Source organism: Schistocerca americana, chromosome 1 (assembly GCF_021461395.2).
Source record: "Schistocerca americana isolate TAMUIC-IGC-003095 chromosome 1, iqSchAmer2.1, whole genome shotgun sequence".
Classification (NCBI taxonomy): Eukaryota; Metazoa; Arthropoda; class Insecta; order Orthoptera; family Acrididae; genus Schistocerca; species Schistocerca americana.
The window spans coordinates 1113565507-1113587049 of NC_060119.1; the positions used below are offsets into that span (position 1 = coordinate 1113565507).

The 21543-nt window shown below is 41.8% G+C and overlaps 1 protein-coding gene across 1 annotated transcript in view; it reads left to right on the plus strand.

Moving 5' to 3' along the window:
* Positions 1-1771: 1771 nt before the first annotated feature.
* Positions 1772-21543, plus strand: part of LOC124596700 — a 93507-nt gene continuing 73735 nt past the window's right edge. Inside the window, exon 1 of the mRNA XM_047135889.1 lies at positions 1772-1783. Within this exon, the coding sequence (XP_046991845.1) occupies positions 1772-1783 (12 nt within the window). The remainder of the gene's footprint in view (positions 1784-21543) is intronic.

The window sequence follows — 21543 nt, forward strand, 5'->3', positions numbered from 1 at the left end:
CATTTCACACTCCAAGTGTCTGAGAACATCCACAACTCCAGAATTTGGGCTACCAAAAGTCTTAGCACTGTCGTGGAAACCACGATGCATGACTAGAAAGTCACGGTGTGGTGTAGATTTACTACATTAGTCTTGACCGTACCCTTTATCTCGCTGCTTTTCTAACCATTAGCGTGACGGGTGCGAGGTATGCCGATGTGTTACAGGATCGCACCATCCCTAGCCTGGCTAATAAACACTGCTGGAAGGTGGGATTCTTATGCAGGATGGCGCTCCATCCCATATTGCTACCAGTGTGAAAGAGCTCTTGCGCACATCGTTTGTTATGCTAGTTATTGCTTTTGCATCATATGAAGCGCCAGTTATTGGTAATTTTGAGCACTTTTCACTTTTCTGTTTCAATAAAATAATGTGTCAATTTTCGCCTCTCTATCTACATTATTTCGTTGTGAATTTTCAATGTTTTGGGGTCACTCAGCAATAGGGCGAAGAAGGGACCTCTCACGAAAATGACAACGGTAATGTATGACTTCACGTGGTCTGCATCCTAAAGACTTGCACGGGAACCACGAGCTGTATGAGTGTAAGTAAATGAATTTATAATTTATGAGAAGGTGTGTGACAATGGAAGTTTGGGTTGCTCTGGGAAATATGCTCGGATAGCCTACGCGGTAAGGCGACCACTCGCGATAAGCCGGGAAATCCGGGTTTGAGTCCCGGTCGGTCATAAATTTTCTTGTGTAGCTTTAGGTAGTACAATTATACTTACCACAGTGCGTTGAATTTCTGGCATACATTTTAAATTTTATTCATTTTAATTTTGTACTGGGAAATATTTTCGCTAGAAGCCATGGGTTTCGAGTTATTCGGGAAAAAGATTAAAAAGTGGCGTTTAAACGTGCCTCCGCTCCCATGCTCACACACCACATGACATCCCATCCTACACTGTACAAAAATTTGCGACCCCACAGTTTTTCTCCCTATTCAACCTGTTTTGGTCTTCGTTGACTGGGCTAATGAAAAGTCTAGCACAGTAAAGCTGTAAACTATTGTTCATTACTATTGATAAAACTGTATCTGACTTAAGAAATACTTTAATGATATTAATTTTGAAGGGAAGATAGCCATTTTCTAAAACCTATCCAAACTGTTGCCAACGCTATCGTATTTTTCCTCTGCGTCTAGTGGATACTATTCATGTTTTTCACTAAAGGTTCACTTTTTACCCGGGTTATCTTTCAGGTAACTGCGTATTATCCGCTAAATAACAGTGCCAGAATTCACAACTTGATTAGGAGCAGTACAATTTTAACTTGTGCCATTTGATTCTGAAAAAAATGCGATTAGCTGAAGAAATCAGTTGACAGTCCTTAAGGGACAAATATTGCCAAATATTTTTCTGTTTACATTCTGAATCAGTAACTGAATTTTTCTTAAAATTTTACAACTTCACTTTAGAAAATATTTAGTAAGCAATGAACAATTTCGTTGAACTCTACTTTTCCCACCAACATTACCGAACTTATTCGAAGAAAAATAATATCAGTTGATAACCCTGCTGTTTATCGTAAATTTTTCAAGATCTTAAAAATCAAATTAACCACGAACTATGGCAAAGTGACCATTCCAGAACTGAACAACATTTTTGTTTAAGAAGTTAAATAACCTCTGAATCGAAGCCATTTCATTCACACTTGTGATACGTCACACTAGAACTATCTCACAAACAAGTATACTGGCTCCTCTTTGATTAACAATGTGTCTTTGGAAAATGGCGTGTGAGGTAAGCAAGGATAAGCTTTGGCGCCTCTGGAACCTGTAGCATCGCCTGGGATCTCTGATGTCACTGCGCCCTCGGATTCGAACGTCCCTGCCGGTCGACACTTGCCTGACGGTGATTGGCGAACCGTGGTGGGATCGCGAATCCCTGGGTGGGAGGTGAAAGTTGGTGCTGGCCGCACGGCTGTACCCTTACGCCTCCGTAACAGGTTTGAGGTACTGCCCGCTGCTGAAAGTACTTCTGAGCCAGCAAGGGCGGCCTCGCCTATTGAGGCAGAGGGTGGGATTGCTTGTCATTGGGATCTCCAATGTTAGGCGGGTGATGGAGCCCCTTAGGGATATCGCAGCTAAGGACGGGAAGAAAGCCAATGTGCCCTCCGTGTGCGTACCGGGGGGAGTCATCCAAGATGTGGAAAGGGTCCTTCCGAATGTCGTGAATGGCACAGGGTGCAGCCAAACTGCAGATGCTGTCTCAAGTCGGCACCAATGACGTGTGTCACTATGGATCGGAAGAGATTCTCTCTGGTTTCCGGCGGTTATCTGAGTTAGTGAAGACTGCCTGTCTTGTTAGCGAGATGAAGGCACAGCTCACCGTCTGCAGCATCTTCGACAGGACCGATTGCGGACCTTTGGTACAGAGGTGAGTGGAGGGTCTGAGTCAGAGGCTCAGACGGTTCTGCGACCGTGTAGGCTGCAGGTTCCTCGACTTGCGCCATAGGGTGGTGGGGTTTCAGGTTCCCCTAAATAGGTCAGGTGTCCGCTACACACAGGAGGCGGCTACACGGATAGCAGGGGCTGTGTGGCGTGGGCTGGGCGGTGTTTTAGGTTAGACAGTCTCGGTAAAGATCAAAAAGGGCTCCAGTACAGGGCAAAGAAATGACAAGAATCGACCAAGCAACAGCCGGTATTGTAGTTGTAAATTGTCGTAACTGTGTTGGAAAAGTACCAGAGCTTCAAGCGCCGCTAGAAAGCACTGAAGCTGAAATCGTTATAGGAATAGAAAGCTGGCTAAAGCCGGAGATAAATTCTGCCGAAATTTTTACAGAGGCGCAAACCGTGTTCAGAAATAATAGATTAAATAAAGTAGGTGGTGGTGTGTTTGTATCTGTTGGTAGTAGATTATCTTGTAGTGAAGTTGAAATAGATAGTTCCTGAGAATTACTATGGGTAGAGGTTATACTCAACAGCCGTACCAAAATAATAATTGGCTCCTTATACCGATCCCCCGACTCAGATAATATAATAGCTGAACGGTTCAAAGAAAACTTGAATCTCATTACAAAGAAATACACTTATAATTGGTGGAGACTTCAATCTACCCTCGATTTGTTGGCGAAAATACATGTTCAAAGCCGGTGGTGGACAGAAAACATCTTCCGAAATTGTACTAAATACTTTCTCTGAGAATTACTTTGAACAATTAGTTCATGAGCCCACACGAATTGTAAATGGTTGCGAAAACACACTTGACCTCTTAGCCACAAATAATCCTGAGCTAACAAAAAGCGTCATGACGGATACGGGGATTAGTGAACAAAAGGTCATTGTAGAGAGGCTCAAAACCATATCAACCAAAACCACTAAAAATAAACGCAAAATATATCTATTTAAAACAGCAGATGAAAATTCGCTTGATGCCTTCCTAAGAGAGAGTCTCCATTCCTTCCAAGCTAATTATGTAAGTGTAGACCAGATATGGCTCAAATTCAAAGATACAGTATCAACAGCAATAGATAGATTCACACCGCATAATTTAATATGATCCACCATGGTACACAAAACACATCAGAACACTGTTGCAGAAGCAACAAAAATGCATGCCAAATTCAGATGAAATGAAAATTTCCCCAAGACTGGCTAAGTTTCACGGAAGCTCGAAATTTAGTGCGGACGTCAATGCGAGAGGCTTTTAATATTTTCCACAACGAAACACTGTCTCAAAATATGGTAGAAAACCCAAAGAGATTCTGATCATATGTAAAGTACACCAGTGGCAAAAAACAGTCGATACCATCACTGCGCGATAGCGATGGAAATGTTACTGATGATGGTGCCACTAAAGCGGAGTTACTGAATACAGTTTTCCGCAATTCCTTCACGAAAGAAGACGATGTAAATATTCCTGAATTTAAAACCCGAACAGCTGTTAGCATGATTCACATAAAAGTAGATATCTTAGGTGTTGCGAAACGACTCAAATCACTTAAGAAACGCAAGTCTTCCAGTCCAAATGGTATACCAATCAGGTTCCTTTCAGAGTATGCAGACACAATAGCGCCTTTCTTAGCAATCATATACAACCGCTCACTTGACGAAAGGTTTGTTCCTAAAGACTGAAAAGTCGCACAGGTCACACCAAACTTCAAGAAACCCATTGAATTACAGACCCATATCACTGACCTCCATTTGCAGTAGGATTTTGAAGCATAAACTGTACTCAAACATTATGAATCACCTTGAAAAAAATGACTTATTGATACATAACCAACACGGAGTCAGAAAATATCGTTCTTGTGTAACACAGAAGTAATGAGTGCTGTCGACAAGGGATCTCAGATCGATTCCATATTCTTAGATTTCCAGAAGGCTTTTGATACCGTTTCTCACAAGCGACTATTAATCAAATTGCTTGCATATGCAGTACCGTTTCAGTTGTGTGACTGGATTCGTGATTTCCTCTCAGAGAGGTCACAGTTCGTAGTGATAGACAGTAAATCATCGAGTAGAACAGAAGTGATATCTGCCGTTCAGCTAGGTAGTGTCATAGGCCCTCTGCTGTTCCTGATTTACATAAATGATCTAGGTGACAATCTGAGCAGCCCCCTTAGATTGTTTGCAGATGATGCTGTAATTTACCGTCTAGTAAAATCATCAGACGATCAATTCCAATTACAAAATGATCTAAGAGAGAATATCTGTATAGAGCGAAAAGTGGCAATTGACACTAAACAAAGAAAAGTGTGAGGTCATCCACGCGAGCACTAAAAGAAATCCGATAAATTTTGGGTACACGATAAATCGCACAAATCTAAGGGCTGTCAGTTCGACTATATACCTAGGAATTACAATTACGAGCAACTTAAATTGTGGGGAAGGCGAAACAAAGACTGCGCCTCGTTGGCAGAACACTTAGAAGATGCAACAAACCCTCTAAAGTGACCGCCTACATTACACTTGTCCGTCCTCTGCTGGAATATTGCTGCGCGCTGTGGGATCCTTACCAGGTAGGATTGACGGAGGACATAGGGGTGAGAGCGTCACTGATATGATACGCGAGTTGGGTGGCAATCACTGAAACAAAGGCGGTTTTCTTTGTGGCAAGATCTATTTACGAAATTTCGACCACCAACTTTCTCTTCCGAATGCGAAAATATTTTATTGACACCCACCTACGTAGGGAGAAATGATCATCATAATAAAATAAGAGAAATCAGAGCTCTAACGGAAAGATTTAGGTGTTTCTTTTTTCCACGCGCCATTCGAGAGTGGAAAGCAGAGAAGTAGTATGAAAATGGTTCGATGAACCATCTGCCAGGCACTAAAGTGTGAATTGCAGAGTAACCATGTAGATGTAGATGTAGATGCAAGTGATATAACACATGTTATTACGAATCATGGTACTTTATAGTTTAGAAATACATTAACAAAACTTATCGTGGATAACTGACTTTCCTCTTACACTTCTAATGATAAAAATGTTCTTGCTTTCAACTGAATCACAGACGTGTGAACAGCGAGCAGTTAGTATTTTACACTATCTTCACGTCTCATGTTAAACATGTAGATGGTGCTCGCTAAATTGTATTCCTTGTCCACAATTCTTGCTGGACTCATTGCAACAGCAAGATAGATTTAGTCTCGAAATATCTGGCATCCAAGAAATTACTTGTTTGAGACGACTTGTTACTGTAAATACACCAGAAGCTTCTGTTCAACATTATGCAACACCTTACTGCACAAAATAACTACTCCTTGTGCACATCAGCCACTGACGCACTGTACCACTTTCCAGATAGAATGCCTGATACTCACGGTTCTAGTCTCTTTACGTGTTGGTAGGTTTGCAGGGTACTTCCTGGAATCAAAGATAAGACTACAGGGTGTGATGTTTTTATCTCCAACGACACAGCCCCCCCCCCCCCCCCCCCCCCGCAGGAACAACTCAACCTGCCCAAGAACATGAGGCAATTATATGTGGTACATTCAAGTTCAAGAAGGTCCTCTTCCGCCTCACACTTCACCCCTCCTCCTCCTTCCGTGAACCAATAAGAATCAGGCTCCTCTCTCCCCCTCCCTGCTTTTATTGTTAGAGAAATCGCGGGGGCTTTGTCATTCTAAGTCTGTACGCTGCAGTGAGAGAACCATCAGCAGCAGAGGTAAATCAGCTTAAGAAATGATGGTAAATATTACTATAATTTATGCGGTGTGGTTGAATTACTATAAATCAATGGTATTATGCAACCGGAAAACGGCGATTCATACTAACGTAATTTTAGAGGTAAGATAGTTTGATATTACAGTGTGTAGCTGAATTACTATAATTTAATGAAATCATGACATCTTCGGCAAAAAGGCGGAAAATATTATTCCAGCCACTCCTCTAGGCGAATTGTGTAAGAGATTGTTATCTTATTTAAAAACGGTAGCCAATATTACCGTAATTAATGGCCCCTCACGGTCACCTTAAGGTTTGGTATCTTAATCACCACAAGCAGCAGCAAAGTATTGGCCAGTTCCTGCAAACACTCCAACTCCTACTGCTATTTACAATTTCGGTCGATTTTTTCACAAATACGCACTCTAAGATCGCGAGTGAACAATTAACACAGAGCATCAAATAAAACTATTGTTACCAGGAGCATATCCCTGCATTATTAATGACGTAGTTAGTTATAAACATGGCATAAGCAATACATATCTCACTTGTACACTATTGGCCTTTAAAATTGCTACACCAAGAAGAAATGCAGATGATAAACGGGTATTCATTGGACAAATATATTATTCTAGAACTGACATGTGATTACATTTTCACGCAATTTGGGTGCATAGATCATGAGAAATCAGTACCCGGAACAACCACCTCTGGCCGTAATAACGGCCCTAATACGCCTGGGCATTGAGTCAAACAGAGCTTGGATGGCGTGTACAGGTACAGCTGCCCATGCAGCTTCAACACGATACCACAGTTCATCAAGAGTAGTGACTGGCGTATTGCGACGAGCCAGTTGCTCGGCCACCATTGACCAGACGTTTTCAGTTGGTGAGAGATCTGGAGAATGTGCTGGCCATGGCAGCAGTCGAACATTTTCTGTACCCAGAAAGGCCCGTACAGGACCTGCAGCATGCGGTCGTGCTCCCTGCCACCGTTGGATAAGCAGCTGCCAGCAGCAAGTCGTACACTCCTAGCTCACTTATTTGTTACATAGTTTAATTCTTAATTTCTTTGCGTGTTTTTGGTACTTGCATTGTTTAATTCATAAATTTCGGGCGTATTATAGTATTTGAGAGTTGTAGCATCGCGTTTTAGTACCTGATTAGTGTAAAATCGCGTAGTCTTCTCCCGCCGCCGAGCAGTGCGTCAGCAGTGCGCAAGTAGCAGCATTACTGCATTTACTAGGCAATCTTGTATTTTAATAACCATTTAAATTTTGTGTCGATTTGTTTGTGCTCTCTGTAGATTAGTTCAGACGTTCTTTGCACAACAGTTTTTAGCATAGATAGGGACTGCAACTGCTGTGTCCGGATGCAGGCTGAGCTGGCATCCCTTCACTCCCAGCTTCAGGCAGTGTTGGCTTCGGTCACACAGCTTGAGGCTGTTGCCAATGGGCATCACTGTGGGGGTCTGGATGGGGGTTTGTCGGGGACGGCCAGCTCGTCCCATGCATCCCCCGATCGGACTACGACTGTGGCTGCCCGGGATACTGCCCACATTGAGGCCGATCCCTCACCTGTGGTAGAGTGGGAGGTCGTCTCGAGGTGTGGCAGGGGGCGAAAGACATTCTGGAGGGCTGAACGAAAGGCCTCTCTAGTTTGTCTGACGAACTGATTTCAGGCTCTGTCTCAGGCTGATACTGATCTTCGGCCGGACGTGGCGGCTTGTCTTGTTCCAGAGGTTGCCCCTCAGTCTGCAAGATCCGGGCGGTCGCAGAGGGTGGGCTTACTGGTAGTTGGGAGCTCCAATGTCAGGCGCGTAATGGGGCCCCTTAGGGATACGGCAGCAATAGAGGGGAAGAAAACCAATGTCCACTCCTTGTGCATACCGGGGGGAGTCATTCCAGATGTGGAAAGGGTCCTTCCGGATGCCATGAAGGGTACAGGGTGCACCCATCTGCAGGTGGTCGCTCATGTCGGCACCAATGATGTGTGTCGCTATGGATCGGAGGAAATCCTCTCTGGCTTCCGGCGGCTATCTGATTTGGTGAAGACTGCCAGTCTCGCTAGCGGGATGAAAGCAGAGCTCACCATCTGCAGCATCGTCGACAGGACTGACTGCGGACCTTTGGTACAGAGCCGAGTGGAGGGTCTGAATCAGAGCCTGAGACGGTTCTGCGACTGTGTGGGCTGCAGATTCCTCGACTTGCGCCATAGGGTGGTGGGGTTTCGGGTTCCGCTGGATAGGCAAGGGGTCCACTACACACAGCAGGCGCCTACACGGGTAGCAGGGGTTGTGTGACGTGGACTGGGCGGTTTTTTAGGTTAGATGGACTCCAGCAAGTACAGAAAGGGCAATAGCCTCAAAGGGTGTGGGGCAAAGTCAGGACATGCGGGGACCAAGCAGCAATCGGTATTGTAATTGTAAACTGTCGAAGCTGCATTGGTAAAGTACCGGAACTTCAAGCACTGATAGAAAGCACCAAAGCTGAAATCGTTATAGGTACAGAAAGCAGGCTGAAGCCAGAGATAAATTCTGCCGGAATTTTTACAAAGGCACAGACGGTGTTTAGAAAGGATAGATTGCATGCAACCGGTGGTGGCGTGTTTGTCACTGTTAGTAGTAGTTTATCCTGATGTAAAGTAGAAGTGGATAGTTCCTGTGAATTATTATGGGTGGAGGTTAGACTCAACAACCGAGCTAGGTTAATAATTGCCTCCTTCTACCGACCTCCCGACTCAGCAGCACTAGTGGCAGAACAACTGAGAGAAAATTTGGAATACATTTCACATAAATTTTCTCAGCATGTTATAGTCTTAGGTGGAGATTTCAATTTACCAGATATAGACTGGGACACTCAGATGTTTAGGACGGGTGGTAGGGACAGAGCATCAAGTGACATTATACTGAGTGCACTATCCGAAAATTACCTCAAGCAATTAAACAGAGAACCGACTCGTGGAGATAACATCTTGGACCTACTGATAACAAACAGACCCGAACTTTTCGACTCTGTAAGTGCAGAACAGGGAATCAGTGATCATAAGGCCGTTGCAGCATCCCTGAATATGGAAGTTAATAGGAATATAAAAAAAGGGAGGAAGGTTTATCTGTTTAGCAAGAGTAATAGAAGCCAGATTTCAGACTACCTAACAGATCAAAACGAAAATTTCTGTTCCGACACTGACAATGTTGAGTGTTTATGGAAAAAGTTCAAGGCAATCGTAAAATGCGTTTTAGACAGGTACGTGCCGAGTAAAACTGTGAGGGACGGGAAAAACCCACCGTGGTTCAACAACAAAGTTAGGAAACTACTGCCGAAAGCAAAGAGAGCTTCACTCCAAGTTTAAACGCAGCCAAAACCTCTCAGACAAACAGAAGCTAAACGATGTCAAAGTTAGCGTAAGGAGGGCTATGCGTGAAGGGTTCAGTGAATTCGAAAGTAAAATTCTATGTACCGACTTGACAGAAAATCCTAGGAAGTTCTGGTCTTACGTTAAATCAGTAAGTGGCTCGAAACACCATATTCAGACACTCCGGGATGATGATGGCATTGAAACAGAGGATGACACGCGTAAAGCTGAAATACTAAACACCTTTTTCCAAAGCTGTTTCACAGAGGAAGACCGCACTGCAGTCCCTTCTCTAAATCCTCGCACAAACGAAAAAGTGGCTGACATCGAAATAAGTGTCCAAGGAATAGAAAAGCAACTGGAATCACTCAACAGACGAAAGTCCACTGGACCTGACGGGATACCAACTTCTAACAGCCGTGTACCGCAAGTCTCTAGAGGAACGGAAGGCTCCAAATGATTGGAAAAGAGCACAGGTAGTCCCAGTCTTCAAGAAGGGTCGTCGAGCAGATGCGCAAAACTATAGACCTATATCTCTGACGTCGATCTGTTGTAGAATTCTAGAACATGTTTTTTGCTCGAGTATCATGTCGTTTTTTGAAACCCAGAATCTACTCTGTAGGAATCAACATGGATTCCGGAAACAGCGATCGTGTGAGACCCAACTCGTTTTATTTGTTCATGAGACCCAGAAAATATTAGATACAGGCTCCCAGGTAGATGCTATTTTCCTTGACTTCCGGAAGGCGTTCGATACAGTTCCGCACTGTCGCCTGATAAACAAAGTAAGAGCCTACGGATTATCAGACCAGCTGTGTGGATCGATTGAAGAGTTTTTAGCAAACAGAACACAGCATGTTGTTCTCAATGGAGAGACGTCTACAGACGTTAAAGTAACCTCTGGCGTGCCACAGGGGAGTGTTATGGGACCATTGCTTTTCACAATATATATAAATGACCTAGTAGATAGTGTCCGAAGTTCCATCCGGCTTTTCGCGGATGATGCTGTAGTATACAGAGAAGTTGCAGCATTAGAAAAGTGTAGAGAAATGCAGGAAGATCTGCAGTGGATAGGCACTTGGTGCAGGGAGTGGCATCTGACCCTTAACATAGACAAATGAAATGTATTGCGAATACACAGAAAGAAGGATCCATTATTGTATGATTATATGATAGCGGAACAAACACTGGTAGCAGTTACTTCTGTAAAATATCTGGGAGTATGCGTGCGGAACGATTTGAAGTGGAATGATCATATAAAATTAATTGCTAGTAAGGCGGGTACCAGGTTGAGATTCATTGGGAGAGTCCTTAGAAAATGTAGTCCATTAACAAAGGAGGTGGCTTACAAAACACTCGTTCGACCTATACTTGAGTATTGCTCATCAGCGTGGGATCCGTACCAGATCGGGTTGACGGAGGAGATAGAGAAGATCCAAAGAAGAGCGGCGCGTTCTGTCACAGGGTTATTTGGTAGCCGTGATAGCGTTACGGAGATGTTTAGCAAACTTAAGTGGCAGACTCTGCAAGAGAGGCACTCTACATCCCGGTGTAGCTTGCTCGCCAGGTTTCGAGACGGTGCGTTTCTGGATGAGATATCGAATATACCTCCCGAGGAGGTCACGAATGCAAAATTAGAGAGATTCGAGCGCGCACAGAGGCTTTCAGACAGTCGTTCTTCCCGCGAACCATACGCGACTGGAACGGAAAAGGGAGGTAATGACAGTGGAACGTAAAGTGCCCTCCGCCACACACCGTTGGGTGGCTTGCGGAGTATAAATGTAGATGTAGATGTAGATCCTGCTAAAAAGTAGGGTTTCGCAGGGATCGAATGAAGGGTAGAGCCACGGGTCGTAACACATCTGAAATGTAACGTCCACTGTTCAAAGTGCCGTCAATGCGAACAAGAGGTGACCGAGACGTGTAACCAATGGCACCCCATACCATCACGCCAGGTGATACGCCAGTATAGCGAAGACGAATACACGCTTCCAATGTACGTTCACCTCGATGTCGCCAAACACGGATGCGACCATCATGATGCTGTAAACAGAAACTGGATTCATCCGAAAAATTGACGTTTTGCTATTCGTGCACCCAGGTTCGTCGTTGAGTACATCATCGCAGCCGCTCTTGTCTGTGATGCAGCGACAGGGGTAATCGCAGCCACGTTCTCCGAGCTGATAGTCCATGCTGCTGCAAACGTCGTCGAACTGTTCGTGCAGATGGTTGTTGTGTTGCAAACGTCCCCATCTGTTGACTCAGGGATCGAGACTTGGCTGCACGACCCGTTACAGCCATGCGGATAAGATGCCTGTCATCTCGACTGGTAGTGATACGAGGCCGTTGGGATCCAGCACGGCGTTCTGTATTACCCTCGTGAACTCAGCGATTCCATATTCTGCTGACAGTCATTGGATTTCGACCAAAGCGAGCAGCAGTGTTGCGATACGATAAACCGCAATCACGATAGGCTACAATCCGACATTTATCAAAGTCGGAAACGTAGTGGTACACATTTCTCCTCCTCACACGAGGCATCACAACAACGTTTCACTAGGCAACGCCGGTCAACTGCTGTTTGTGTATGAGAAATCGGTTGGAAACTTTCCTCAAGTCAACACGTTGTAGGTGTCGCCACTGGCGCCAACCTTGTGTGAATGCTCTGAAAAGCTAATCATTTGCATATCACAGCATCTTCTTCCCGTCGGTTAAATTTCACGTCTGTAGCACGTCATCTTCGTGGTGTAGCAAGTTTAATGGCCAGTAGTGTAATATAGACTGCGCAACTTCAGGTGTGCCCCAGGGCAGCGTAATAGGTCCGCTACTTTTTACGATTTACATTAACTGTCTGGTTGATGGTATTGACAGAGGCAGTAGACAGTCTGCCGATGATGCTGTAGTGAACAGAAAAGTAGTATCACACAAAAGTTGTGAACAGATCAATAAGGATTTGCAGAAATAAGTGCGTGGTGTAATGACCGGCAGTTATCTCTTAATATTAGTAAGTGTAACCTACTGAGTATAACAAGGCAAAAATCCCCATTAATGTACGAGTACAAAATAAATGCCCAGACTTTGGAAGTGGTAACACCCGTCAAGTATCTGGGTGTGACTATTCGAAATGATCTCAAATGGAATCATTGGATTACACAAGTAACGAGTAAGGCGAACTCTAGATTGCAGTTTATTGGTAGAATCCTGAAGCGATGCAGTCCTTCAACAAAGGAAATAGCTTACAATACGTTAGTTCGTCCAGTCTCACAGTATTGTTCGTCTGTATGGGACCCTTACCAGTTGGGTCTTATCCCCGAGATTGAGAAGGTCCAAAGAAGAGCGGCAACATTCGTGACTGTTACATTTAGCCATCGCGAGAACGTTACAAATCTCATAGTAAGTTCGAAGTGGGACACACTTGCAGATAGACGGCGCGCTAAACGGAAGGGGCTGTGCACTAAATTCCGAAATCCGATCTTCACCGCGGATGTAGAGCATATATTATTACCACCAACTTTCAAATCGCGCAATGATCACCATTCAAAGATAAGGAAAATTAGAGCTCGTACTGAGGCGTTCAGACAGTCGTTTTTCCCTCGCGCGAACCGCGAGTGGAACAGGGGGGGGAATATGACTTTGGCGCGAATTGTGCCCTCCGCCACACACCGCTTGGTGGCTAGCGCAGTATATATGTAGATGTAGAGCTAAGCAAAGTTCTGGTAGAATGTTAATTGTTCTGTGGTTGCAAGTATTACAGGCGCTGCAGTGGAAACGGAATTGATTCCGACTAATTTTCAACTGAAATATGTTTTGAATAAAACTCTCATAGTAGCTGACTCTGCGCATGTTACCGTTTTTTTTCTTTTTCTTTTCTTTTCTTTTTTTTTTTTTTTTTTTTTTTCTTGTTCATCGAAATTTGTCGCAGCGCACAACAAGAATAACTGAAGTTCGTATTCAAAACAAATCAGGTCACAGGTTCTAAAGTAAGTGATATAACTAAGCATGTGGCAATGCGCGGATGGCGTGGAATAACCACATCACCGAACTTATACTTCACAGTGTAAATAAATAGCTAAAACATAGAATGCACTGATACATACAATTAATGATACATGGTGGGAATATCTGATGACCATTTAGTTCAAATGGCTCTGAGCACTATGGGACTTAACATCTATGGTCATCAGTCCCCTAGAACTTAGAACTACTTGAACCTAACTAACCTAAGGACAGCACACAACACCCAGCCATCACGAGGGAGAGAAAATTCCTGACCCCGCCGGGAATCGAACCCGGGAACCCGGGCGTGGGAAGCGAGAACGCTACCGCACGACCACGAGATGCGGGCTGATGACCATTTAGTCGTCGTATCTGGAAAATGTGGTTATTGTTATCAGTTAACTTAGGAATATAATTGTGAACGTCTTACTTCTAAAAAAGCAGATGACAGAAAAACGAGTCCGAGTTCTTTTATAAAAAAAAAAGGTTGTACGAAAATATAACATTGCTATTGCTACATCGAGATCAGAGAAGCTTCTTCATAATACTGAATTGAATCGATGAAAATTAATATGCAGCATCGCCCCCCTTGAATGGCTATGACAAAGGTTGCAATAACTGGGAGCAGCCATACAAATGTACCATTAGGGGTTTATTTCATGTGATACTGAAAAAGTATACACAATAATTACCTTGTTGCAAGCACAACAAATTATAATAGACATATTATGCAGCAAACATTGATAACACTTATGGAATATTCTGTCGGTTCTTGGTGGAACATTGATATAATAACAACTTGAATACACGGTGTTAATGCTCCAAATAATATTTATTTAATAGTTCGTTATTAACCGGCTTTCGGCTTCACTGATGGTTTCTGTCGATTATTCCAGCCGATGATTTTTGGTTTAGAGGCTGGCTACCAAGATGGATCATAACACTGTCGAGTGACATTGTCTGCGCCATTTCTTCGGTACCAGCTTTCGTGATCATCATCTGCCGCAACGTGAGCCGATCCTGACGTCCTCTCCCTCATAAATTAGAACATTTGTTAACCGTATTAGAAGGAAATGTAATCACCAAAGATGTATGTCGAGCACTCTGAACTCGTCAGTTATCTGACGATGGCCTAAGAAGCTGAACTCCGTTCATCAAGAACTATTAAACATTATTGTGGAGCATCAGTACCGTGTATTCAAGTTATTAACAGCAAACATTGGTTAATGGGAAGTAATCAGAGTATAACTTTTTGTGTGGTTGAACAACACAGTATTATTCTCTAATCTAGCTAGCTATTTGGGTAACACTGTCACTTCATGTCGGATTACTCGTCTTCCAAATACATTTTGTAAACGGAAGTCATGAAAACACTCGTTAATCACTGCTTGTAATCAGCGTTTAAAATATTCAAGATCACTTCATGACCTAGTTCACTGCATTTTGCAGTTCAGAGTGCTCGACATACATCTTTGGTGATTACATTTCCTTCTAATACGGTTAACAAATGTTCTAATTTATGAGGGAGAGGACGTCAGGATCGGCTCACGTTGCGGCAGATGATGATCACGAAAGCTGGTACCGAAGAAATGGCGCAGACAATGTCACTCGACAGTGTTATGATCCATCTTGGTAGCCAGCCTCTAAACCAAAAATCATCGGCTGGAATAATCGACAGAAACCATCAGTTCGTTTCGTCAAGCATCTCAAAGTCACCTCTCTCAGCTCGTCAGTTGTGGTGTGCATGAAGCAGGCATACCGCAGAATTACTGTCACGTAGAGTTTGACCCGTATAGGATATAGAAAGCACGGGTCAGTTCAAATTGAAACGTCCCCTTTGAACAATTATACATGACTGTGCTTAAACTGACGCACAATATTTTTTAGCGCAACGCAACCTGACTTTCAAAAATCCCTACAAAAGAATGGCCCTGACTAACATTAACCTATACGTTTCACAAATCACTTACCTCACAAAAACCTTCGTTACTCGAACTACTGCAATACAGCGAGCGCCACTACTGCCAGCTAAATAAAAGATTCAAACTACTGAAGGCACTAACTACTGATAGGCATAGTTAGCAAATGAAAGATTTTCATAAAGAACAAACAACGTATTTACCTTCATAATGTTCAAAAGTCATAATATATATAGCAGTTCATGACATCCCTTCTTACAAATGTACTGTTTCTGATGGACACACGTCCAGATCATCAGCTCTCAAAAATCCGCCATCTCACTTCCCCACATCAACCAGTGCTCGCGGCTCACCTCCAACTGCACAACACTATGCGCTGTTAACATCCAGCTGCCCAACACTACAATGGCAGACAACAATGCAAACTAGCCACAGACTGCACACAGCACAACCAGTGATTTTCATACAGAGCGCTACATGGCGTTACCAATAAGAAAACCTAAACAGCCTACTTACATAGCCCCCATGCTCCCCACAAAAAATTTTACAAATTGTTTTGTGCACTGGCCAATACATATTTGTTAAAAATTTTTCACAATTACAATAACAAAGAAATCATATGCACACACTTATTGATACAATGTTGGTCAAAAGCTAAAATTTTCTCACAGTCCATAAAGACAGTCCTGATCATTGATCACAGTATTAATTACAATTTTATACACAAAGTCTGAGCAGTAAAAGAAATTGCACATGGAAGTAGTGGATTTCCATGCAGTCTTGAAGAAGTAGTGTTGTCCATCCAACGGAAAGACAGTGCTGACTCTTGACATGCAGACAGGTAATGGGCCACGACAGAGCAAACCCACAGCAGAGTCAGTCGAAGTTTTGAAGCATATTGGTAGGTAGGTCATCACAGAACAGACCCACTGTAGTCCTAGTAGAGATTATGGTATTGGTGGGCCATCAAAGATACAGACCCACTGTAGTCTTTGTAGAAATAATGGTATTGGTGGGCCATCAAAGATACAGACCCACCGTAGTCCTCGTAGAGATGGCCAGCAGCCATCTGTTGCGACTGTGCAGGTGCACAATCACCATCGAAGAGTCTTGCGGACAATATAGCAAGTCAATGAACCACCACTTGTGCACTCTCAAAAATTTTTTTTTTGAAATGTCCTTAGAACGAGCGATGCTGTTAACCAGTCCCTTGCTGAATTATTAACACACGTGCAAACACAATCAGTCCCTACTTCTCACATAGTGTCCATATACTATGACCAACAAAAACGTCTGCAGTGAAATGTAACTTGCAAGTTAATAAGTTGATGAACTGGTGTCAATTACAATTTTATAACATAAGAATACTATAACGAAGGTACAAAAACATCATTAAAGAAAATAACAATACAGATAACATTTGTAGTAGTACAGGCTTTACAAAAGAATAGAAATAAACAGATACATCAGTGTTACAGGAATTATGACATAAGTAAATATATAAAATAATGAGAATAGTTTTCGAAACATTAATTTCACACATGAGCATTAAAACAGAACAGAATAAATAATGTCTAAACATCTTTACAAAGAAAATAACATATTATTAATGCAAATTATATTTGAGGATAACATTATTCCTCATCATAGTGAATGTAGCTTAGTAATAGAAAAATTCTACAACATAAATCTTATTAATTAAACACATAAAGATAGGAAAAACACAAATACACAAGAGTACACAAACACTTAGCAGAATAACACAGGAGGAAAGGACAGGGTTTGTTTTCAGTGTAACATTTGGTACTGCAGTCCAACCCAAAACTTCATTCCATAGATCTTTCGTCTTATTTCAACATTTGTTTCCACCAAAAAAATCCTATCCAAGCATGCTTTCTGTATTTATATGTTCACATATTTCTTACCTCATTATTTATTTCCAAGAAAATCCTACCTAAACCTGTTGTCTCTAAACCCAACTTTTTTGTTCATATCCAGTTTCAAAATACTTTTTTGGCTAAACCATTTTCTTATAGCTTCTCAATGCATTTCTTCCAATTCATCGCAACTCATTCTCTTATATAGCCTACCCCATCTTAAGCTAACTTAAATCTACTGAGCTCCGATGCTAAACTAAGGGATGAGGCAATGCAGCAGCACAAAACAATTAACACAAACAGCAATGACAAAAAATGCATATTGGCAAAGCGAGCAGTAGGAAATGTAATAACTTATATCTAAACATGACAAACCCACAAGCAGAAAAAATAGTACACTAAAGACAACAATGCAGATAAGGGAAATGTATATTCACATCTTAATGTCCATGTAATTAAAGTGGTGCACCACAAAAACTTATTCTATGAAATAAATTACCAAGTACTTGAAAAGAAAATTATGTATGCTGTTCTTGTGAAGGGAAATGTCTTTTTGTGCTCCCTCATTTTTTGGAAGTATATCACAAAATTATTATTTACTGGATCTGTAGACAGAAAATATTTATATTAGTACATCTATAAAATTTTACTTTAACCAATGCTGCCATGCAGCTAGAAACTAGATATTAAACAAAATAGGCAAGGCAAGGTGTGAAACGTCATTCACTAGTCATATGGCATTTCATAATGCAGTAAACAATGATAATGGAATGTAATCTAATTAAGTCGGGTGATGCTGAGGGAATTAGATTAGGAAATGAGACACTTAAAGTAGTAAAGGAGTTTTGCTATTTGGGGAGCAAAATAACTGATGATGGTCGAAGTAGAGAGGATATAAAATGTAGACTGGCCATGGCAAGGAAAGCGTTTCTGAAGAAGAGAAATTTGTTAACATCGAGTATAGATTTAAGTGTCAGGAAGTCATTTCTGAAAGTATTTGTATGGAGTGTAGCCATGTATGGAAGTGAAACATGGACGATAAATAGTTTGGACAAGAAGAGAATAGAAGCTTTCGAAATGTGGTGCTACAGAAGAATGCTGAAGATCAGATGGGTAGATCACATAACTAATGAGGAAGTATTGAATAGGATTGGGGAGAAGAGAAGTTTGTGGCACAACTTGACCAGAAGAAGGGATCGGTTGGTAGGACATGTTCTGAGGCATCAAGGGATCACCAATTTAGTATTGGAGGGCAGCGTGGAGGGTAAAAATCGTACAGGGAGACCAAGAGATGAATACACTAAGCAGATTCAGAAGGATGTAGGTTGCAGTAGGTACTGGGAGATGAAAAAGCTTTGCATAGGATAGAGTAGCATGGATAGCTGCATCAAACCAGTCTCAGGACTGAAGACCACAACAACAACACAATGCAGTAAACAATCTTTCAACTAGCAAGACAATAGATGTGAAATGTTTCTCATCATTTCGTTTCAGTAAATATCATAAATTAAGAACTCTACAGTGTAATCATGTTTTCAAGTTTGAGCGTGTCATATTTGCGATGCTTTCTACAAAGAAATGTTAATAGCGAGGATAATGGCCTCTTTCTTCTCCACCTAATGGCTTTTTCTCAAGGCGGCTGGCACACCTGGCCGCTCACAACGCATTACGTCATGGTCACTTGGCTTTCTTACCGAAATATTTACGACAGCAGTTTCCGCTACAGTGACAGTCTCATATAAAAAATTTCACAGGTCGAGAATTTGCGTTGCAAATGTGTAGAAACAAAATCCTATGAATATAACAGTGTGCAAAAAATTTTCGCCTGCTTTGTGATACATTCACGCATTTACACACATTTCATAACTCTTAAAGTACGATGCTCAGCTTATTTACCATAAACATACCTCAACAGCATAATACGCATCGTCATCGCAATAATAACATCATAACAGATCAATCACATCTCAGAATCGTCGCAGCTTCTTTCAATAATTTCAAGACCTTCAATAAAGTCATCTACCTCAAACGTACTTCAAAAATCATGATCCCTTACTCATTCTAAGCTCTCATAGTATCACAATGGTTCCGTAAAAATATGAACAGTTCACAAAGTACAGACAAAATACAATTTCATAAGTATGAAGTTATCCAATTGTGTAATTGCGTAAACATGTGTCACTGACATAGTAAAAAAAATGTTTGTTTCTCTCAGTTAAATGATCAGATAGCCGTGTGATCTGTGTTACAGAAATATGGTGCTGATGTGTAAAGTTGTAAAAGCAAATACCATATTAGCTAGGGCTCCTTGCGCTTGCCAAACGCATGGTACACAAAGTAAGCGTGTACCCCCCTGAGGATAAATGTAATTATACCCTCAGTTGTTACAGATTACAGCAATGGAATGAAATGTATCACGGAAAACCTTCGTATCATTGTAATTCAAAAATCTTTAAAAATAAATGTTTTAAGTATAAAATTAATCACTCAAATACGTGTACTGTAGCGCTAAACTGTACGTCTTGTTGTAAGATAATCTCTGTGGAAGTGTCGTAGTTATCGTCCTCCGAAAGCTAAGTTCTGCAGAAGTCAATGTACTTACCTCATGATAAACAAAAGTGACATGCTTTGCATATAGATATCTTAGTTATTACGCTTATTGCTGTGATCAAGAAAGTGCTGTGCTGTAACGTACTGTTGTGCTACGGAAAAGGCTCTCTCATTGTAGCTATACCACAAAAGTTACTACTAAAACATGTTTTCCTTTCCAGAAGAATTCAGAAAAACTGTGCAGATATAAAACAGAAACACCGCAAAAGCAACATTGTAAATTGTCACTCATTAGTAGCGTCATGATAAAATCATGTAGCTGTCACATAAACTAACCACTGTGTCATCTGGTATCTCACAGAAAGTACTTTAAATCCAGAATGTATTTTCAAGTAAACCAAAATGTTGCATTAAAATCTCGTTAGCAGTACTGGTATATGTTCTAAGTATGTGAGCCTTATATTCGTTACGTAATCGTACAACTAACAAGCAAGAATGTACACACACAATAACAGTGTGTCGTCTGTGCACCATAACAATGCATTTGTAATTACTGTCTAAATATGTTCCCTAGATTCTAGACTGGATAGTTTATTTTAAAGCATAGTTGCATGTTAACAGCTTCTAAGTAACGTGAAGTGAAAAATTTTATAGCAAAGACTAAATTAAAAAGCAGATTATCTCTCAATAAGCGGTTCCACGTGTGAAGTGTGGTACAATCCTTTACTCTTCATAGTACTCAGAGTTTGAACTTGAATGCAATTATCATGCGGTGTACGTCGTTAAAGAATACTGGAATTTTTCTCAAGATTAGCAGCCTCTATGTTATTTTTCTCTGAGCCAGCCGGCGCACGTGGCTGCCTGCGGTGCGAGTCATTGTCTGTCTCTTCGTTGGCAGGCGTCGTTATTGGGATTAGGAGACCTAACGTCTACAAATTTACCTTGCCGAGAGCGCCCAGCCCTGTTTGAATCCCGCCAGTTCTGATGAAATTCAGGTCTGTCGTTATGATTATATCGTCTGTCGTCATGTCGGTAGTTCCTGTAGTTTCTTTCTTGTCGGTTAAGTGGTGGAGAATTTCTTCCTGAATTATCACTGCACGGTGGACCAATGCGTCTGAAGTTATTCTGTCTCCCGTAATAATAATTGTTTTGGTTCCCATATTGTCTGTTTCTATGGTTGTCTCTGTGACAGTCATTACTATGGAAATGTGATCTTTCTCTGTAATTATTTTTACTCTGCCAACGGTTGTCGTACGGGTGGTGTCCGTTTTGGTCACGATTTGTGTTGTGAGAATACCCTTGTCGTGTCCAGTTATTATTTCTTTCATCGCGGAATTGTGATGGATGTGACCTGTAATTGTTGTGCTCCTGTTTTCGCGTTCCGCGATTGTCAGTGTCAATTTCCAGTTCTTGTAAGAGTCCCTGAAAAGCTTCAATCTCGTCTTTGCAACGTCCTGCCAAAATAGTATGTCGTAAATGTTCAGGCAATTTGATTAAGCAAATGCGGATGAGTTCTGAGGGGCTGTATGGGTTTGAAAGATATTGATTCTTATGTAACATGTCTTCGAAATATTTGACAAGACTGGAAAATTCAGATTGTTCGAAATGTTTCATCATTATGATGCTATGTTTTACTCGGTGCTGTGTAGCTTGAGACCAATATGCTGAGAGGAAGGCATGATAAAATTCTCCTT